The 19,900-nt window shown below is 39.4% G+C and overlaps 1 protein-coding gene across 2 annotated transcripts in view; it reads left to right on the forward strand.

Moving 5' to 3' along the window:
* The window catches only part of MAP1B (microtubule associated protein 1B), a 72,664-nt gene extending 54,770 nt beyond the window's left edge, over positions 1-17,894 (forward strand). Inside the window, exons 4-8 of one of the 2 annotated variants that reach the window (XM_069880698.1) lie at positions 3,315-3,455; positions 7,837-13,121; positions 13,173-14,425; positions 16,468-16,706; positions 17,164-17,894. In XM_069880698.1, coding sequence (XP_069736799.1) covers positions 3,315-3,455; positions 7,837-13,121; positions 13,173-14,425; positions 16,468-16,706; positions 17,164-17,319 — 7,074 coding nt within the window. In that variant the 3' untranslated portion in view covers positions 17,320-17,894. Of the gene's footprint in view, positions 1-3,314; positions 3,456-7,836; positions 14,426-16,467; positions 16,707-17,163 lie in introns of both variants that reach the window. The other variant, XM_069880699.1, reaches the window with a different exon arrangement.
* Positions 17,895-19,900: the final 2,006 nt, after the last annotated feature.

Raw genomic sequence — 19,900 nt, forward strand, 5'->3', positions numbered from 1 at the left:
CAGCCAAGCATAAAACTGAACAGAATCATCAGCTTGTAGTATTTGTTCTGAAAAGGGGTGGTCTCAAAATCAGGAGACTGGTAGCTCTTCAGGAATCCCTGATTATACCCAGACGCAGAATATATATGTCTCCCAAAGGTCTTTTGTGTGTATCATATATCATGCTTTATAATCTGCAAGCATTTACTTATCTTTGTTTTTTTATACAGTTTGCTTTCTGTGCAGAACCTATTTCATAATCAATGTATAAAATAGGTTGAAGGGGAATTATGTAACAGTCACATATCAGTGATTCACAAGTCAGGAAGTAATTTTGCTGTTGGAAGAGCTGGTGAGTTTATGCATAAATTGGAAGACTGCCCAGAACTGCTGCCAGCAATGAGAGGAAACATGGATGAAGAACTTAGTTCTTTTATGGTCTTAATACAGCTAAGACAGGCAGGATTTGAGTGACACACAGACAGACAGCTGCACTTATCTATATTTTTGTCTGAAACAGAAATAGATACACTCGATCCAGCAAGGTTATTGCTATATTTATAGTTTTTTAGTGCAATTGATGATAGAGCAGCTTTAGTCCTGGCCTTAGTTAAAGGAACTTTCTGCTGCTTAGCATCATGTTCACTTATTTTACACAATAGCAATGAAAATGTGGTAGAGTCAGGTTTCTCTTTAAGATCTTCTTCAGTGCCTGTTTTCTACTTGTACTGAAAAACAGTTGTTCAACAGAAATTCAGGTTGAGCCTCTCCAGCTCAGCCTTCCTGGCATGCACAGAAGTTATCTAGAACATTGCTTAACAATCAATATAAAAATTGAAAGAATAGCTTACTATGAAATCTGAGTTGATTATGTCATCTCCATGGAAATGAAGCTTGGATGCAATACCATGTGTAGTTGTTCCAGATGGACTCTGCTCATTTAGTTTAATACGTAGCAAGCCTTGTTCTGGAATCACTGTTCTTGTTTAATTGAATTTCTCCATGAACAGAGAAATTGGCCCAAATGAAGTTCATACCTTATTTTAGGCTTAATTGATTTTTTTGATGTTGGACGAGACTTCTGAAATATTTACAAAAAAATTACTTAAAAATACAGAATCATATTCTTAAATTTAAGTTGAATTCAGCTAATGGAAGTAAATGGAATATGGAGATTTCTCTTAGCATGAGAGTACGTCTACCTCTAGGGGAAAAATGGAATTATTAGTAGCTGTAGTGAGGGTCAAGTAAAGTAATGAGCTTCTCCTTTAAAGTAGAGTTACTTCAAAATGCAGAAGTGACTTCTGAATAGCAAGCTCATTTATTAATGGAGCAGATGATCTTGAGTGCCATTGTATTGTACATACAGGACAATCAGGTGGTCAGGCCCAGTCAGCCTGGATTTATGGAGGGCTGAAGCTTGACTATCATGCTTTCTTTCTCTGACAAGCTGTCTCACTCAGAGGATGAGGGAAAGACTGTGGATGTTGTCTACTTAGACTTCAGTAAAGCTTTTGACACTGTTTCCCACAGCATTCTCCTAGAAAAACTGGCTGCTTATGGCTTAGGCAGCTATACTTTTTGCTGGGTAAAAAACTGTCTGGATGGCCATACCCAGAGAGTTGTGATTAATGGAGCTAAACCCATTTGGTGGCAGATCACCAGTGGTGTTTCCCAGGGCTCAGTTTTGGGGCTGCTTCTGTTTAATATCTTTATCAATGATCTGGACCAGGGGATCGAGTGCTCTCTCAGTATGTTTGCGGACAAAGCCCAATTGTGCAGGCTTGTTGATCTGATTGAGGGAAAGAAAACTGTACAAAGGGATCTAGACAGGCTGGATTGATGGGCTGATGATTATTGTATGATGATTATCAAGGCTGAGTGCCAGGTCCTGCACTTGGGACACAACAACCCCATGCAGTACTACAGGCTTGGGGGTGAATGGCTGGAAAACTGCCTGGTGGAAAAGGTACTGGGGTTACTGGTCAACAGCCAACTGAGTATGATTGAGCAGTGTGCCCAGCTGGCCAAGGAGGTCAATAGCATCCTGGTTTGTATCAGGAATAGTGGGGCCAGCAGGAGAAGGGCAGTGATTGTGCCCTTGTACATTGTTGAGGCAGCACCTTGAATCCTGTGTTCAGTTTTAGGCCCCTCACTACAAGAAAGACATTGAGGTCCTGGAGTGTGTCCAGAGAAGAGCAATGAAGCTGGTGGAGGGTCTGGAGCACAAGTATTATGAGGAGCAGATGAGGGAACTGGAGTTGTTTAGTCTGGAGAAAAGGAGGCTGAGGGGAGACCTTATTGCTCTCTACAGCTGCCTGAAAGGAGGTTATAGAGAGGTTGATGTCATAACAAGTATTAAAACAAGAGAAAATGGCCTCAAGTTGTGCCAGGGGAGGTTTAGGTTGGATATTAAGGAAAATTTCTTTGCTGAAGGAACTGTCAAGTGTTGGCACGGGCTGCCCAGGGAAGTGGTTGAGTCACCAACCCTGGAGGGATTTAAAAGATGTGTAGATGTGGTGCTTGTGGACATGATTTAGCAGTGAACTTGACAGTACTAGGTTAAAGGTTGGAGTTGGTGATCTAAAAGATTTTTTCCAAACTGAATGATTATATGATTTGTGCCATCAGGCATCTACTTAATTTAATACTGCATAGTGAAAAAGATCTTGGGCTCACCACACCTTAAAACCTTAAAATGACCATAGTAAGTGATGTCATGAGATTTAAATGGTGCATGTAACTGTAACTGAGTGCTTGAAGTTTAGGTTTATGATTATGGTGAAGCAGAATTGTCCCTTAACATTGTAGATAATTCAGGTTACAACGGTATGACAGTCTAAATATCACACTTTTATGTGTGATTTGTGGCTGTTGCTTTTCAGTGACATTTTCACAACTGAATGACAAATAATGCTGTAATCTGGGAAAAGAAGAGCAGAATCTGAAAAACTGAGTCTGACATATGTCCATCATTAGCATGTGAGGGACAGTTCACCAAGGCTGTCTTGATACAGCACTGTTAAAATTCACCAAGAGTTTTACAAAGAATGTGTTTCTTCATTGAAAACATTATTTTCTCATTCAAATTTTATTCTGTTCTGCTCCTTGTTCTTTTTTCCATTAGTTACGTTTATTCATCAGACCTTCTGTTTGATTTCTTCTTTTCCCTCTGTTTTTCCCCTTTGTACATTTCTGATTGTCTTTTGTGAACAGCACTATAACTTGATAATGTTTTGACAGTCCTGGGAGACTGATACAAAATATGTTTTAAATTAAATGAGATAAATACATGGTAATTCCCTTTAATGATGTATTTCTCTCCTTCACTTTAGGTGCGCTTAATGATCACAGATGCTGCAAGACACAAGCTCCTTGTACTTACCGGACAGTGCTTTGAAAACACAGGAGAACTCATTCTTCAGTCAGGGTCCTTCTCCTTCCAGAACTTCATTGAGATCTTCACAGATCAAGAGGTGTGTTCAGAAAAGTGTCTTCAATATATTGTCCTGTGAAGGTAGAGGTTTCTAGAAGACAAAAAATAGCCCTCTGTGTTGTTTGAGTTAGCATCAGCAGCCTAATGCTGGGACTCTTTAATCTTCATCATAGGCTTTCTTTTAAAACTTTATTTAATTTTCTTTATGGTTTACATAAATCACTTAACAAAAAAATTAAATTTTAATTTGGGGAATGAAATTATAATTCCAAGAACAGAAAATAAAGGAACTTTTTGACAATGGAAAAAGGTAATGCAGCGTTTAAAATATACAGGATGTTTATCTGAAATGCACATACAAAACAGTCAAATTGATCTTGACACCAGGTTCTTGCCTGGTGGCAGCTAAGTAATAGGTGACATTAAATAAGACTGGGGGTATCGGTTGGAATAACTGTATATTTTTGCACCACCTGTCTTCTTGGCTTCTTCATAGTAGTGTTTAAGACTTTTCCAGTGAAATCTGTAAATCTTGCGCTTTTTGTGTACCAAAAAGATAAGTATGAGGTATACTGGTATTTAATACAGTTTATTTCATGACTTGTTATTTTGCTATCTTGCATTATGTATTGTGTCTGAAAGCTCCCACAGGGTAGGAACTCATAGTAAACAAGCTGTCACACTTAATTTGGCTGCTGTGTAAAGTATATATTTGAATAAACTATATGGCTGCATCCCTAGGAATTTAGGTTCTATAATTAATTAGGAGCATTTCAGAGGAGAAAGATTTGAAAGTTGAGCACTAAAAAAAAATCAAAGTTTGCATGAGCTTCAGCATGACCTTATTATATCCATTTGATCCTGTTCTTAAAGTCTATTTGTCCAGCAGATAGTTGTAGGGATGTAGAAAGATTAGATTCCTGGTCTCTGAAACACAGCGTTTTAGGCATAACATTTGTTTCAGGGAGCAGCAAAGCCAGTTTGGAGACTTACTTCTCTATGAAATTGCAAATCTGAGCTCCTTTTGTCTCTGGTGAATTAGCAACACATAATTACTTTATGACTACATGCAAAAATAGGGGCAAGTCATACTGTTACTCTTGGAAAGTGAAATTGTTGAATGGAAAGCAGAGGCTGCGGAGTTAGCCATGAGTTACAGCCACCAAGGGATAGTCACAGTGATGGGCGTGTAGGGCGCACTCCAGTGGGCTGTGAGTAAAGCTGATTTGGCTTGTCTCTGTGGCTGGTGGCAGGCTTACCAGCCAGCTGGCATGGTCTTCAGTGTTGTCTTCCAGCTTATTATCTCTGAAGCCTTGGGCTCTCACTGCTTCTGCAAGTTTTCACAAAAGCAAAGAAATCCGCATTTGCCATATGCAGTCTAAATGACTTTCGTTTAAAAGGTCCGATTACCAGGGAGTTTTTAGGTAGTCTACAAATTATGAAAATATTTTTTCAAAGGCTAGAAATAAAAAATTGTTAGTGGTTTTCTAAGTGGTGATCAGAAGAAAGAATTCCTGTGCTCTCCTGGCCATAGTGCACTTAGCGGCATTAGGTTTACGGTTGGATTTGGTGGTCTCAATGGTCTTTCGAAACCTAAAAGTTTCTATGTTTCAATAAGCATCTAAGGTTTGCTGGGTACTGTGTAGAGTTGGTGTTTCTGACCTCTGGCCGTTTTTGCTTTACCAGTCCAAACCTGAACCATGATCATGGCACGTGCTTACAGTAAGTAAATACCCTGTGGGAGATATTCATACGAAGTCTGATTCAGAAATCCATCTTTAGCCTGCAGAACGCCCTGCAGGCAGTGCCTAATAGCGATGTTTTCAAATTCTCCTGTGCCAGAAGATTGACAATGTCCCTTTTCAAAAAATAGTGTGCTTCCTCTGAGCAGCCAATTTGCTGTTTGCCTTCAGCAGCTGTGACACCTTCAGAACTTGAGGATTCCTCAACAGATATCTTTCCATGCTTGGAAAGATGATGAGATTCACTGATACACTTCTTTTGCTCCCAGTGACTTTGAATCTAGAGAAGAGAAGGAGCAACTATGTCTCTGTTGTTATCAAATGGCAAAAGCAATGGAACCGTCTCAGCATTGGAACTGTTGATATCCTTGGTGTCACCATTTGAAATGAAAATTCATTGAGTCCTTTGCTAGGGCATTGCTGGACTTGCTATTCCTAACAGATACGATCTATGTCCGCAATAATTTTTCTCCAACTTTTCATTGGCCTACACTACCCGTGGCGTAACACTGTGTGTGCCAACTTTTAGGAGCAAAGGAAGTCAGAATTTAGGAATATGAAACAGACCCCAAATATGGTATAATATAAACTTGAGAGGACTAACCCCAAACCTTGGCCCAATATATTCATTAGCCCAATGTATTACTGTATGATTATTTTATCTAGTCAGAAAATTGGCCTTACAAGAGAAACAGTCTGTAGTCAATTTATCTCCATATGTGTGCAACAGGCTTGGATTTATTTATCCAGAGGAAGTGATCTTTCACTGCTTTTATCTTTCCCTAATAACATGTTTTCAACCCTGACCAAAGATACCACATAAGGAGTACACTTGTGATCCTAAATCCATTTATTTATCCAGAGGAAGTGATCTTTCACTGCTTTTATCTCTCCCTAATAGCATGTTTTCAACCCTGACCAAAGATACCACATAAGGAGTACACTTGTGATACTAAATCCATTTCAGAGCTGTGGTCTGTGCTACCACTCTTTTCTTATTTCTGCAATAAACAAGAGGAGTGGTTCTCCTGTTCTGCTTATCTTTCATCCTTCTCAGCCTTTTCTCCTTTTATTTCATTTTGCTTTGATTGTTTTTTTTCTTTACTCATTTTCAGACACGGCTGTCTGATATATGGTTGATATTTATTTATACTCCTGTCAAATGTTTTGGATATTAAGTAAGCTGACAAAGGAAGAAAGAAAATATTTATTCTCTGCTTTATTTAGGTATTGGTTGGATTATTTTTGTTTGGATAACAGTCACTTCATCTTTGTTGAGTTTTATTTTTGGTAAATGCTAAAAAGATATCATGTAGCACAAAGAAAGGAAGTGAAACATAAGCACATGGAGACCCAAAGAGACTGCAATCAAACATCATTGATTTTTTATGCATTTATTTCTTCTGCTTATTCATCTTGTGGTCCAAGACTTTCAAATTATTCAGCTGTAGCATAATCTATATCATCTTTAAGAAAACTGTTCTTACAGCTTGAATTGATAATTGAACCCCTGCAAAGAAGCCTGTGCTATTTTGCATGATGCTGTGCTAGCATATTTTGAACTGACATTTTATGTCTATATTACTCCTTTAAAGAAGTTTACATAATTTGGTGGTTTCTTTGTTAAGAGCAAATAGAACAGATATGGGCTATATTTAACATAATTGTAAGTATTAAAAGAAAATAATAAAAATGTCAAACGAAAGTATCTGTGAAACTGGGAGAAAGTATAAAATATTTCATGTTTTTTCATGTTTGTTTGCCTACTAATCTGGGACAATTAAATATTGTTTCTTAGTTCAGACAGGAAGAGAACAGCAGCTCTTCCTACGATGGCATAGAATTTCATGCTTTCTGTGCCTTAATTTTAGCGTCTGGTTTTGGTACTAGCATATTATCAAATACTGTCAAAATTAATGGAGTTACTCTAGCTTTCAACTTTTGTGGTCCACAGTTTTAAAATCAAACTAATGACAAGAGCATTTTTAATGTCAACACTTTTTTTCTTGCTCTTCCTTTAGCCCTGTACCCCATAGTCTCAGAAGTACAAAACTTGTAGCTGTTTGCATTTCTGAAGCAATAACTCATCTCTTAGTGTTCTGGTAGACTCTCCTGCAGTCAGTCATGCTACTCTGGCAGTGGTGCTGGCTTTTCAGTAGTCAGCCCGCCGTAACAACGGTGTGGTGCAATGTATTCCATGAGAGAAGAGGGAGGATCCTGGTCTTCTCTGAGCTGTAGTTACTCTCTGCTTGTTAAGAGGATGTGCTTTTTCCTTTAGGTATTTGACTCGCTCTTCTGGATGGACTGGGGCAGCAGGGAAACTGATGAGACAATGGTAGAGACAGTGACAGCTCTGGTTTCATAGATCTCATGCCCTCTTAACAGAAAAGCTTGTACCATCCTCCTATAAAGAGTCGAGGAGGGAACTGGGGACCTTGTGATACTGTCATCCTTTGAGCAATAGGGACCAGTAATAAGGTCCTTTGTATTTCAAAAAATACAGTAGTAAACTAATTGTGGTAACAGGTTCCTTTTGCTTCTAGGATCGATATTTACCAAGGCAGAAGCAAGTGAAAAAGGTTTTATCTATCTGATCAGAAAATATTATGTTCTGACATTAATTGTCATTAAGAAATTAATTTCCATGCATCTTCTTGTGTTTTTGTTTTACAATCCTAGATTGGTGAATTATTGAGCACCACACACCCTGCCAACAAAGCCAGCCTAACTCTTTTCTGCCCCGAGGAAGGGGACTGGAAAAATTCCAACCTTGACAGACACAACCTTCAAGACTTCATTAACATTAAACTCAACTCAGCTTCCATCTTGCCTGAAATGGAAGGACTCTCTGAATTCACAGAATATCTGTCAGAATCAGTAGAAGTGCCATCTCCCTTTGACATTTTGGAACCACCAACCTCAGGAGGCTTCTTGAAGCTCTCCAAACCCTGCTGTTATATTTTCCCAGGGGGAAGAGGGGATTCTGCATTGTTTGCAGTGAACGGATTCAACATGCTTATCAATGGAGGATCTGAAAGAAAATCTTGCTTTTGGAAACTTATCCGGCATTTGGACAGGGTAGATTCCATTCTGCTCACTCATATTGGAGACGACAACCTGCCAGGAATCAATAGCATGCTTCAGCGAAAGATAGCTGAACTAGAAGAGGAACAGTCCCAAGGGTCTACTACCAACAGTGACTGGATGAAAAATCTGATCTCACCTGATTTAGGAGTTGTATTCCTTAATGTACCTGAGAACCTGAAGAACCTGGATCCTAGCTTTGGAGTGAAAAGGAGTGTAGAAGAAGCTTGTTTTACTCTCCAGTATTTAAACAAATTGTCTATGAAACCAGAACCTCTTTACAGAAATGCGGGAAATACTATTGACCCTATCATTTTATTTCAGAAAATGGGAGTTGGCAAGCTCGAGATGTATGTGCTTAATCCTGTCAAAAATAGCAAAGAGATGCAATATTTTATGCAGCAGTGGAGTGGTACTAACAAAGATAAAGCTGAATTCCTGCTGCCAAATGGCCAAGAACTAGACATTCCCATATCCTACTTCACGTCTGTCTCATCCCTGATTGTATGGCATCCAGCTAACCCTGCAGAAAAAATAATCCGAGTTCTGTTTCCTGGAAACAGCACCCAATATAATATTCTAGAAGGACTAGAAAAACTCAAACACTTAGAATTCCTTAAGCAAGCAATGGTTACACAAAAAGACCTAACTGGAAACATTGCCATTCCAGCTGTGAAACAAACAAAGTTTAAGCAACGAAGAGACAGCAAAGAGAATCTCAAGCCTGCTGCAAAGACACCACCAAGCAAGCCTGTCAGAAAAGAATCTAAAGAAGAAACACCAGAGCCTGCAAAGCCCAGTCCAGCACCAGAAAAGGTTCAGAAGTTGGAAAGCAAAGAAAAAGTTCCAGTTAAAAAAGAGAAACCAGCAAAAGTGGAGACCAAACCTACAGTGACAGAAAAAGACATAACAAGTAAAGAAGAACAATTAGTGAAATCTGAAACTCCTGAAAAACAGGGTACAGATGTAAAACCAAAAGTGTCAAAGGAGAAGCCGGTGAAAAAGGAAGCCAAAGCAAAACCTGAAGAAAAGAAAGAGGAAAAAGAAAAAACTAAGAAAGATATTTCTAAAAAGGAGGAGAAAACACCCATCAAAAAAGACGAAAAACCCAAAAAGGAAGAGATCAAGAAAGAAGTTAAAAAAGAGGTGAAAAAGGAAGAGAAGAAGGAAATTAAGAAGGAAGTGAAGAAAGAAGCTCCACCAAAGGAAGCTAAAAAAGAAGTTAAAAAAGAAGAGAAGAAAGAAATTAAGAAGGAAGAGAAAGAAGCCAAAAAGGACATTAAAAAGCTTCCTAAAGAAACAAAGAAGACAGCTGCTCCTCTGACTGAAGCCAAAAAGCCAGCAGCAAAGCCTAAGCCACAGAAGAAGGAAGAACCTGCTAAAAAAGAAGCAACACCTGCTGGAAAGCCAAAAGGAAAAGGAAAAATTAAGACTGTGAAAAAGGAGATCAAAGTCAGTGGAGCACAAGCTGCCCTCGCCGCAGTTGGAGTCGCTGCTACAGCTGTAGCAGCTGCAGAAGTAACAGCAAGTGGAAAGGAACTTGAAGCAGAGAGATCTCTTATGTCTTCACCAGAGGATTTAACAAAGGATTTTGAGGAATTAAAAGCTGAAGAAACAGAAATAATAGAAGAGAGGAAAGTTGCACTTATAGCGGATGAACTGAAACTCACTGGCACAGTACAAAAAGAGGCCTTTGAAGTACAAAAAGAAAAATTAGATAATGAAGGACCTGCTGAGTCCTCTGATGAAGGCATAACTACAACAGAGGCTGAGGGGGAGTGTGGACAGACTCCTGAAGAACTGGAACCTGTGGAAAAGCACAGAGCTGATGACAATGAAAAGTTTGAAGATGAGGGAACTGGCTTGGAAGAATCATCTGAACCAGGAGATTATGAGGAAAAGGCAGAGACAGAAGAAGCTGAAGAACGAGGTGAAGATGAGGAAGAAAAGACACCATTAGACACCACAAAAGCATATATAGAAGAAACAAGAAAAATTGAAGAGCTCTCAGAAGAAATAATGGCTGAAGAAGATGCTAACATTAAAGATGAGAAGTATATTGAAAAGGCAGATTATGAGGCATCAGATGAACGGGCTGAGGAAGACAGAGAAGATGCAATAGAAAAGGCAGAAACTGAAGAGACTGAAGAAGAGGAGGAAGACAAAGCAGAAGATGTCAGAGACGAAGAGGAAACTGAAAAAATAGAAACTGAAGAAGACTATATGATGGCTGTGGTAGACAAAGCCTCAGAGGCTGGTGAAGTTGAGGATAAATATGGTCTACTCACACCAATGAAACGCTCAGCACCTCAGTCTCCAGCATTTGAACCAGCTTCCTCTATCCATGATGAGACATTACCTGGTGGTTCAGAAAGTGAAGCCACTGTTTCTGATGAAGAAAATAGAGAAGATCAACCTGAGGAGTTCACCGCTACTTCAGGTTACACACAGTCTACCATTGAGATATCCAGTGAACCAACTCCAATGGACGAGATGTCAACACCCCGCGATGTCATGAGTGATGAAACTAACAATGAGGAAAGTGAGTCACCTTCTCAGGAGTATGTGAACATTACCAAGTATGAGACATCTCTGTACTCTCAAGAGTTTGGCAGACCTAAACTTTCTCCACTTCCAGATACTTTTAATGGATTATCTGAAGGATCCAAAACAGAGGCAACAGAAGGTAAAGACTATAATGCCTCAGCTTCCACCATCTCACCACCTTCTTCATTAGAGGAAGACAAATTCTGCAAGTCTGCATTCCAAGAGGTATACCGGCAAAAGGAGAGTGAAATCCAAGTCTCTGCTAAATTAGAAATCAAAGAACCCTATCAAGAGGATGTTGGTGGAAAACATAGTCCAGCCAAGAGTCCAGCTGGAAGTTTGTCCCCTCCATCACCTGTTGCCAAAACACCACTGAGTGAACGTAGTGTGAATTTTTCGCTTACTCCAAATGAGATCAAGGTCTCATCTGAGCCTGTCCCCATTGCTACATTACCTGATGTACATCAAGAAGTTGCTGAAGAGCGCTGTGCAAGCCCTGAAGATAAAACATTAGAAGTAGCATCTCCTTCACAGTCCGCTGCTGGTAGTGCTGGACACACACCTTATTATCAGTCTCCCACTGATGAAAAGTCCAGTCAGCTTCCCTCTGAAACCAGTGAAAAGTCAACAGAAGCTCCTGTTAGCTTTGAATTCAGTGAAGTCAAAGACGAGTCTGCAAAATCCAGAGTAAGCCCTATGGATGAGCCTGTGCCAGATTCAGAATCTCCTATTGAAAAGGTTCTCTCACCACTACGGAGTCCACCACTGATAGGTTCAGAGACCAGTTATGATACATTTTTGAGTGCCGATTTAAAGTCTCCTACCAGAGATTATGGAAGTCCTTTTGAGAAAAAAACTGATAAAGAAAAATCACCTGTTCAGATGAGCCCAGCTTCTGAAGCCAGCTCTGTGGGCCTTTTACAAGAAAAACAAGATGAAAAAAGCATGGAGTTTATGGTAATTAAGGACAGTTTCAGCCTAGAAAGGAAAATGGAAGATACAGAACCCAGCAGCTCCCAGTCTTCACTGGTCCTGGATGAGCGGAAGTTAGGAGGTGATTTCTCACCTACTCAAATAGATACCAGTCAGATCGGATCTTTAAAAGAAGATACCAAAATGTCAATTTCTGAAGGCACTGTTTCTGACAAGTCTGCAACTCCTGTTGATGAGGTTGTAGCAGAAGACACCTATTCCCATATAGAAGGAGTAGCTTCTGTCTCTACAGCGTCTGTTGCTACTAGTTCATTTCCAGAACCAACTACTGATGACGTATCTCCTTCTTTGCATGCTGAGGTTGGATCTCCCCACTCTACTGAAGTTGATGATTCTCTTTCAGTGTCAGTTGTACAAACACCGACAACTTTTCAGGAGACAGAAATGTCTCCATCTAAGGAAGAGTGCCCAAGGCCCATGTCAATTTCTCCACCAGATTTCTCACCCAAAACTGCAAAATCAAGAACACCAGTGCATGATCACAGGTCTCCTGAGCAGTCAACTATGTCAGTAGAATTTGGTCAGGAGTCCCCTGAGCAGTCTTTAGCAATGGACTTCAGTAGGCAATCTCCAGAATATCCTACTTTAGGCACTAGTATACACCACATATCTGAGAATGGACCAACAGAAGTAGATTACAGCCCTTCAGATATACAGGAGCCTACTTTTGCACGGAAGATTTCCCCTGTGGAGCAGTCATCTTACTCTCAGGAGAAAGATATTTCAGAAATTATTTCAGTTTCTCAAATTGAAGCTTCATCCTCAACTTCATCAGCTCATACACCTTCCCAGGTAACTTCACCACTGCCAGAGGAAGCTTTTTCAGGTGCTGTTCCACCCAGAGAAATGTCACTGCATTCTTCTTTTACCTCAGAAAAGGTTCAGAGTCTAGGAGAAAAGCTGTCGCCAAAGTCTGACCTATCTCCATTAACTCCAAGGGAATCGTCTCCTCTGGACTCTCCTAGTTTTCCTGATTCACCTCCTGCAGTCACAGAAGCAGTGTCAGCTAGTCACACACCTTCATTGTCACTGCAAATGTCCTCTGTCAAAGCATTTGGATACCAGGAACCTCTAATGAAGCACAGTCCAGAACCCTTACTCAGCCCAGAAAAAGAAGATTCAGAGAAAAGCAGCAGGTCACCAGAAGAACTTAGTTATTCTTATGAGGCTGCAGAGAAAACCACTAGGTCACCAGAGGATGTTAGCTACTCCTGTGAGATAGCTGGAAAATCTACTAGATCACCTCAGGCCATGGATTATTCTTGTGAGACAATTGGGAAAACTACTAGGTCACCTGAGGCCACAGATTATTCCTATGAGAAAACTGCAAAAACTATGAGGTCATGTGAGGCCGTAGATTATTCTTATGAGATGACAGGGGAAACCATCAGGTCACCAGGGGCCAAGGACTATTCCTATGAAATGACTGGAAAAACCACCATGTCACCTGGGGCTACAGATTATTCCTATGAGACAGCAGGGAAAACCACTAGGTCACCTGGGGACACAGATTATTCCTATGAGCTAACAGGGAAAACCACCAAATCACCCGAGTCCACAGATTACTCCTATGAGGGAATTGGGACAGCTACCAGATCACCTGATCACATGGATTACTCCTATGAGACAACAGGGAAAACCACTAAATCACCAGAAGCCATTAGCTACTGCTATGAGACAACTGGGAGAAGCACCAGATCACCAGAGGCTATGGCTTACTCCTATGAGACAACTGGAAAAGCCTCCAGTTCACCTGAAGCTACAGATTACTCGTTTGAGGCAACTGGGAAAGCCATTGGGTCACCTGAAGCTACTAGCTATTCCTATGAAGCAAGTGCACATTTCACTCCAGAAAAAACGTTAGCAGAATCCCGCCAAGATGTTGACTTATGCCTTGTGTCCTCTTGCGAATATAAACATCCCAAAACTGAACTTTCACCCTCATTTATCAACCCAAACCCCCTTGAGTGGTTTGCAAGTGAAGAACAGTCTCAAGATCAAGAGAAGCCATTAACTCAATCCGGGGGAGCCCAGCCACCTTCTGGGGGAAAGCAGCAAGGGAGGCAGTGCGATGAAACCCCTCCCACATCTGTGAGCGAGTCTGCCCCATCTCAGACTGATTCAGATGTTCCGCCTGAGACTGAGGAATGCCCTTCCATCACTGCAGATGCTAACATTGACTCAGAAGATGAGTCAGAAACCATTCCGACAGACAAGACAATTACTTACAAACACATTGACCCACCACCTGTTCCAATGCAGGATCGCAGCCCTTCCCCTAGGCACCCTGATGTTTCCATGGTTGATCCAGAGGCTCTGCCTATCGATCCAAATTTGGGTAAACCTTTGAAGAAGGACCTCAAAGAAAAGACAAAGTCAAAAAAACAAGGTACTAAGACCAAGTCATCTTCTCCTGTTAAAAAAAGTGATGGAAAATCAAAACCAGTGGCTTCACCAAAGCCAGCTATAAAAGAATCTTTAGACAAAATTTCCAAAACAGCTTCCCCCAAAAAGAAAGAGTCCGTGGAGAAAGCAACCAAAAATATCACTACTCCAGAAGTAAAGCCTCGAGTGGAAGAGAAAGATAAGGATACCAAGAATGCAGCAAATACAACATCCAAGTCGGCAAAGACTGCAACCCCAGGTAAAGACAGAAAACAGTTCTCTAGTGTTAAGTTTTTCTTGGTAGTTGCAGTAAAGTTAGTTTACCTTTCTATCCGCTGAGGATGTGATTTGTAGCAAAGCTGCAAAGAAATATAAATCCACCATGTAAAGGGACACATTTGAATGTATGAAATTCACTAAATTAACTTCTGTAGTCAGAGATACTTGTGTCATTTTGCTCAGAGACTACATAAAATACAAATAACTTATTACTAGCTGTCTAAACTGTTAACCAGCTGATAGAATTAAAAGTACCAGTTTTTTAGGTGCAAGTGAGACCAGTAGCAAACTGTAGCACTTCATTAATTTTAAGAAAAAAGTAGGCATAAGTATCTTAACAGAAATTAATACAATTCTATACTATTGGAGGCAAAGGTATTATTGGCAATGTTCTTATTGCTTTTCTGGACTGGTTTTAAAAGGATCATTTTAAAAAATTGTACCAGTAGTAAGAACACTTTCAGTGAACTAAGCATGTAGTCCGGTTAAAGTCCTACGCAGTCAGTGATGACTAAACACACAGAAAGTTAATGTAATTTTGGATGACTGTAGTGTATTCTAAGAAGTAATAAAATATTAATTACATTACATTACACTGTGCTAATCTGTTCTTTCTGGAAGATCTTGTTAGAGAGTGTTTGGGGGTTGCTTTGATTCTGCTGTTGTCAGGACTGATGTTCTATTGAGAGCTTTTCTTACAAGAAGCAGGTCTAGGATTCAGTACAAACAAACCAGCATTCAGCTGCCTGTAGGTTCCTCTTACACCATTGTTTGCACATCTCTGCTAATAGCTGTATTTCAAAGGATCAGTATAGCTCCTCATGCTGTACATTTCTCCAGCACTTCAACTCTACATGAGATTCTTCTTCCTTAAAACATACTTCTGTCAGCTGGAGCAGAAGAAAAGGCTCTATTTGATAATGGCATTTAAGTGTAAAATGTAATGTCTAATATTTTATCCAGTGTTGGTATCTGGAATTCAGAAACATATATCACAGTTGGTTTGTGATAAAAGATAATAATTTTTTTTAATGTAATCAACAGTAAAAACTCTCTAATTCAGGAAATTTTATCATATCTTGATGCTTATTTGGCATATTGCCATATGATGAATAGCAGGACTTGCTGGGCAACTATAATGGACCTACCTGGCCTTACAATATGTGACCCCAAGTGGAGTGTATTGCTTAGATAACTGTTTACCAAATTTCATCCTCTGTAACAACATGAGAAGGTTAACAGAATATAAATGGTGATTAACTTGATGAAATTACTGATTGAATCCTGATTTTCGGTTCACACCATGATCCAGTGCTTAGCAAAAGCCACTTCTTTATAGTATTATTTTTAATAGGTTTAAATGTTGAACTTCTTTTTGATGGAAACCCTTCTTAGAACAAGTACTATGGAACATGCAGCAGCAAAAACATGGTTCCTGCTTTTTTTTTGTGATAAGCAGCTAATTATGCAAGCAAATAAGGATCCAGCAGGCAAACAAACTCTTGTTCTCAGTAGTAATTGACATACAAGTTTCTTTTCTCCCAATTTCCTCTTTACTCTTCTTTCTGCTCATGTGTAGCATCCTCCTGATGCACTTGCAAGGCAGTCTGAGCACATCACAGCTACTGTGTCTTGCCATGTACTGATTCCCCAAACCATGCATACCTGACAGTTTTGAAAAGCTGTACTTGTAAGCCTGGAAAATAATGCTACTATTTATTGAATGGTAATTCAGTAATCACAGCCCTGCATAGTAATTGTGGCATAATAGTAGTATATTACTGGGAAAGGTTCAGTCAGTAGTTGGTTATGTAGTAGTGAGTGTTTATTGCTTTGTATAGTAAAAGTTATTCATATTTTCCCTCCTGTTACAATTGTAATTGGGATACAATAAAGCCGGAACCTGTCATTAGATGTAGGAGAGTAATGCCATAATTGTATGCATCTCACCTCAGCAGTTATAACAGTAATTAATAAATGCATGTTTTTAACTAGCTTGTGGTATATTCTTTTGTTCTTAAGGACCTGGGAACACTAAGGTGGCAAAATCTACAGCAGTGCCTCCAGGACCTCCAGTGTATTTGGATCTGGTGTACATTCCGAACCACAGCAATAGCAAGAATGTTGACGTTGAGTTTTTCAAGAGGGTGCGGTCATCCTACTATGTGGTGAGCGGGAATGATTCTGCAGCTGAGGAGCCAAGCAGGGCTGTTCTGGACTCCCTGCTGGAGGGCAAAGCACAGTGGGAGAGTAACATGCAGGTAGGCTCTTCACTAATATCTCTAGCTGGAAGTTTAACCTTCTCTAGGAAGCAACTGTGGGAAGCCAGAGAACTTCTGGATTGGACAGTGTCTGCTGGGAAATGGAGTACCCAGTCTGGGCACTTAATTTCACTGATAATATGAGAGGACACCTGAGCATAGCACAGAGCTGCACTGCACTCAGCTGCTCCCCCATTTCTGGTCCTTCTGTTCTGTTTCTGGTGAAAAAAACAATTAAGAGCTGGTTTACAGGGTGATTTGGCTGTTTCATCTTGTTACGATACCATATATGATTCAAGTTTCCTTTTATCCATCCATTTATTCAAGGATGTATTTCATAAAGATCAACTTTTTGCCAAAAGAGAGAAACATGCCTGCTGGCTGAGCCTTCTTGCAAAGATTTTATCAGCTCTTTCTGTTGTCCATTCATCAGGACTTTTCTTGTTTTGTATTGCAGGTGACTTTAATCCCAACGCATGACTCAGAAGTGATGAGAGAATGGTACCAAGAGACCCATGAGAAACAGCAAGATCTCAACATCATGGTTTTGGCAAGCAGCAGCACTGTTGTTATGCAAGATGAATCTTTTCCTGCATGCAAGATAGAACTGTAAGAATGAGACCGTGCAACACAAGATTAAACTGTGTTTCCAGAAATTCTTCGGTTTGAAAACACCTTTTCTAACAGTACAACTCATCTATTTCAACTGCTGAACTATATATCTGCCAAATGCTATACTGTGTCTCAGTGATGCAAGTCACTAATATTTTTCAGAATTGCTGATTGCTAAGGGAAACAACAGTATTCCCATAGTAAGGTTCAAATTACTGCGAAAATACAGATCCAGTTTTATCTCCGCTGAACGTTTGGAAACCATGCACTAGCAACCCCAACTGACTTCTGCCTATTAGAGGCATTTTCCCTCTAAAGAAACGCAAAGAGAAAGAGAGAGAGAGAAAGAGAGAGGGGTAGGAGGAGAAAGTAATAAACAATTAGATCTTCATTAGTCTCATGGCAATAGATGTATCGCTTGCTGTAGTCTGCTTACACTCTCACATGAAAAGAAAGTTTTAAATTTGTATCAATCTGAGCTATCACAAAGGGGATCTTTTTTAACAGAATTAAGTTAGCTGGAAAATAAAAAGAAACAGAACATCACTAGGAAGGGATGTACAACCTAAACACTCATCAGCAGCTTTCAACTTTAATTTGAACTCTGCATACTGACATACCATAACAATCATAGGCCAAATATGCACATAGTCTGAACCCCATCCAGAAGTCTAAAATCTTTCTTTCAATATGCAGAATTGTTGGTCTAAGGCATGCTCCCAGTCCACTCACTCCAGCCAGAACTGACCAGTCCACATGCTTGAACACCCATGTCCACTGTCAATTAACTGAAGCAAAATACCAAAGCAGTTGGGAGTACATACAGTAGACAATTTGCCTTAGAAAGTGACTTGAATGTACAAAGAAACTTGATGCACTTATTTTTAATGTTGAGACAGCAAATTTATAAAACATCTGTGTAGGATAGTTACACCAGTAAAGAAGTGTGAGTGTGCATGTATGGTACTAGAAACCTATCTGACTGGTCAAATGGCTTGGTGCTATGAATTACGTGTTAGTTATGTGAATGCTTCATTGATGCATTGATGCACTTGGACAGCTCAACAAGGCAAAATGGGCATTTTTTTGAAAGCTTCTTTTGTACTGTGGAAGCAAGATTGAAGTGGTGTCCAGTATCAGAGTTACAAAGCTTAGTGAAACCTTCAGAATGATGAGAAAGGTTACCTGCAAGCCTGTACAATATTCAGCCTTCCTTTGTTTTACCTTATTTTATTAGTTTAATTTAAGAGTGATTATGGGAATAAATGTACAGAAGCCTTTTTTTTTAGTGCTGCGTGAACTTTTAATAGATGAATTTTTAACAAACATTTTCATTTACAGGAAAATGCAAAGAAAAATTTTTCAGGTGAGGGCAATTTTTTTAGTAGTTTTGTAAGATAAACGAATATTGTTCTAGTGAGAATGGATATTGAGGTAAAAGTTACTGAAAACAGTCAACTGCCAATACATTTTTTTGGGCAGAGGGATAGAAGAGCACCCTGATCATAAAATTAATCTGTTCATGATGACAGAAAATGGGATTTCAAAAGCTGATTACCTAATATTTACAAGGGTGTAACCTACATTCTCAGCCCTCACAAGATCTTGAAAAAAGATAGAATAAGCAATAAGTTTAATAAGCCTTCCCTTCCCTTTTTCCCTGTTTCCTTCTCAGATTTCCTGTTCTTTTACTCTTCTTCTTACTTTCTTCTTCTTTCAATCTTCCTTTTTCTTCTCTCTTCCTTTACTCTTCCTTTCCTGCTTCCTCTCCCCCTTTCTTTCCTTCTCTAGACTGCTTGTGTAGGAACAGCATCACTGTTCAGTGATTTAAGACAGTTTGGATTTTTTAGTCTCAGAATTTTTACCCCGATTAAAAAATACCTTCTTAGTTTGTAGAGGTTTGTAAATCTGAATTTAAATAAGGTGTAATAGCCTCCACAGTATGGAGATATGTGCTGGTCTGTATGATTCGTCATTATGACTGGTATTTAAGTTTCACAATGTAGTGAATTATGACCTCATTTTATTTTCTTTACTTATAATTTATTTCAATTTTACATTGTTAGGATGTTTGTGTTTAATAGGTATATGTTTGCACACCTAATTTTTATAAGGTTTTTTTTTAATAGTGCTTTAGGGTCCTTTAAATGTGGGCTCCTGAGGCCCATTTAATGCTGTGAATTACTGTTTATCAGTTGTAGGGGGTTGTGATTTATTTTTTTATGTCTCCTCCTTTTTTAGGTATCTCTAGCAATGCTGTTTTATTTATTGCTGTACCTTTTAAGTTGTTAAGAAAAACTCAGAATGACTATGGCGCAAAAGGCAGATGGAAATGTGTTGTGAAAACAAGCATGTTTGCTGGGCTCATAATCATTCACTTAAAATTGCTTTTGTAATACATAAGTCTACAAAGTTACAGGCAAATGTTTGGCAGAATGGTTGTACTACTTCTACAATCATTTCTGCTTAGTCTACTTTCTTATATAGATCAGATTTCAAACTTTTTGAGTGAGTGGGAACAGATTTTCTGATTTTCTCACAATATCTGAAAAGATTTCTATCTCTGCTTCGGCAGAAAATCT

Source organism: Phaenicophaeus curvirostris, chromosome Z, assembly GCF_032191515.1.
Source record: "Phaenicophaeus curvirostris isolate KB17595 chromosome Z, BPBGC_Pcur_1.0, whole genome shotgun sequence".
In the NCBI taxonomy this organism is placed as follows: domain Eukaryota; kingdom Metazoa; phylum Chordata; class Aves; order Cuculiformes; family Cuculidae; genus Phaenicophaeus; species Phaenicophaeus curvirostris.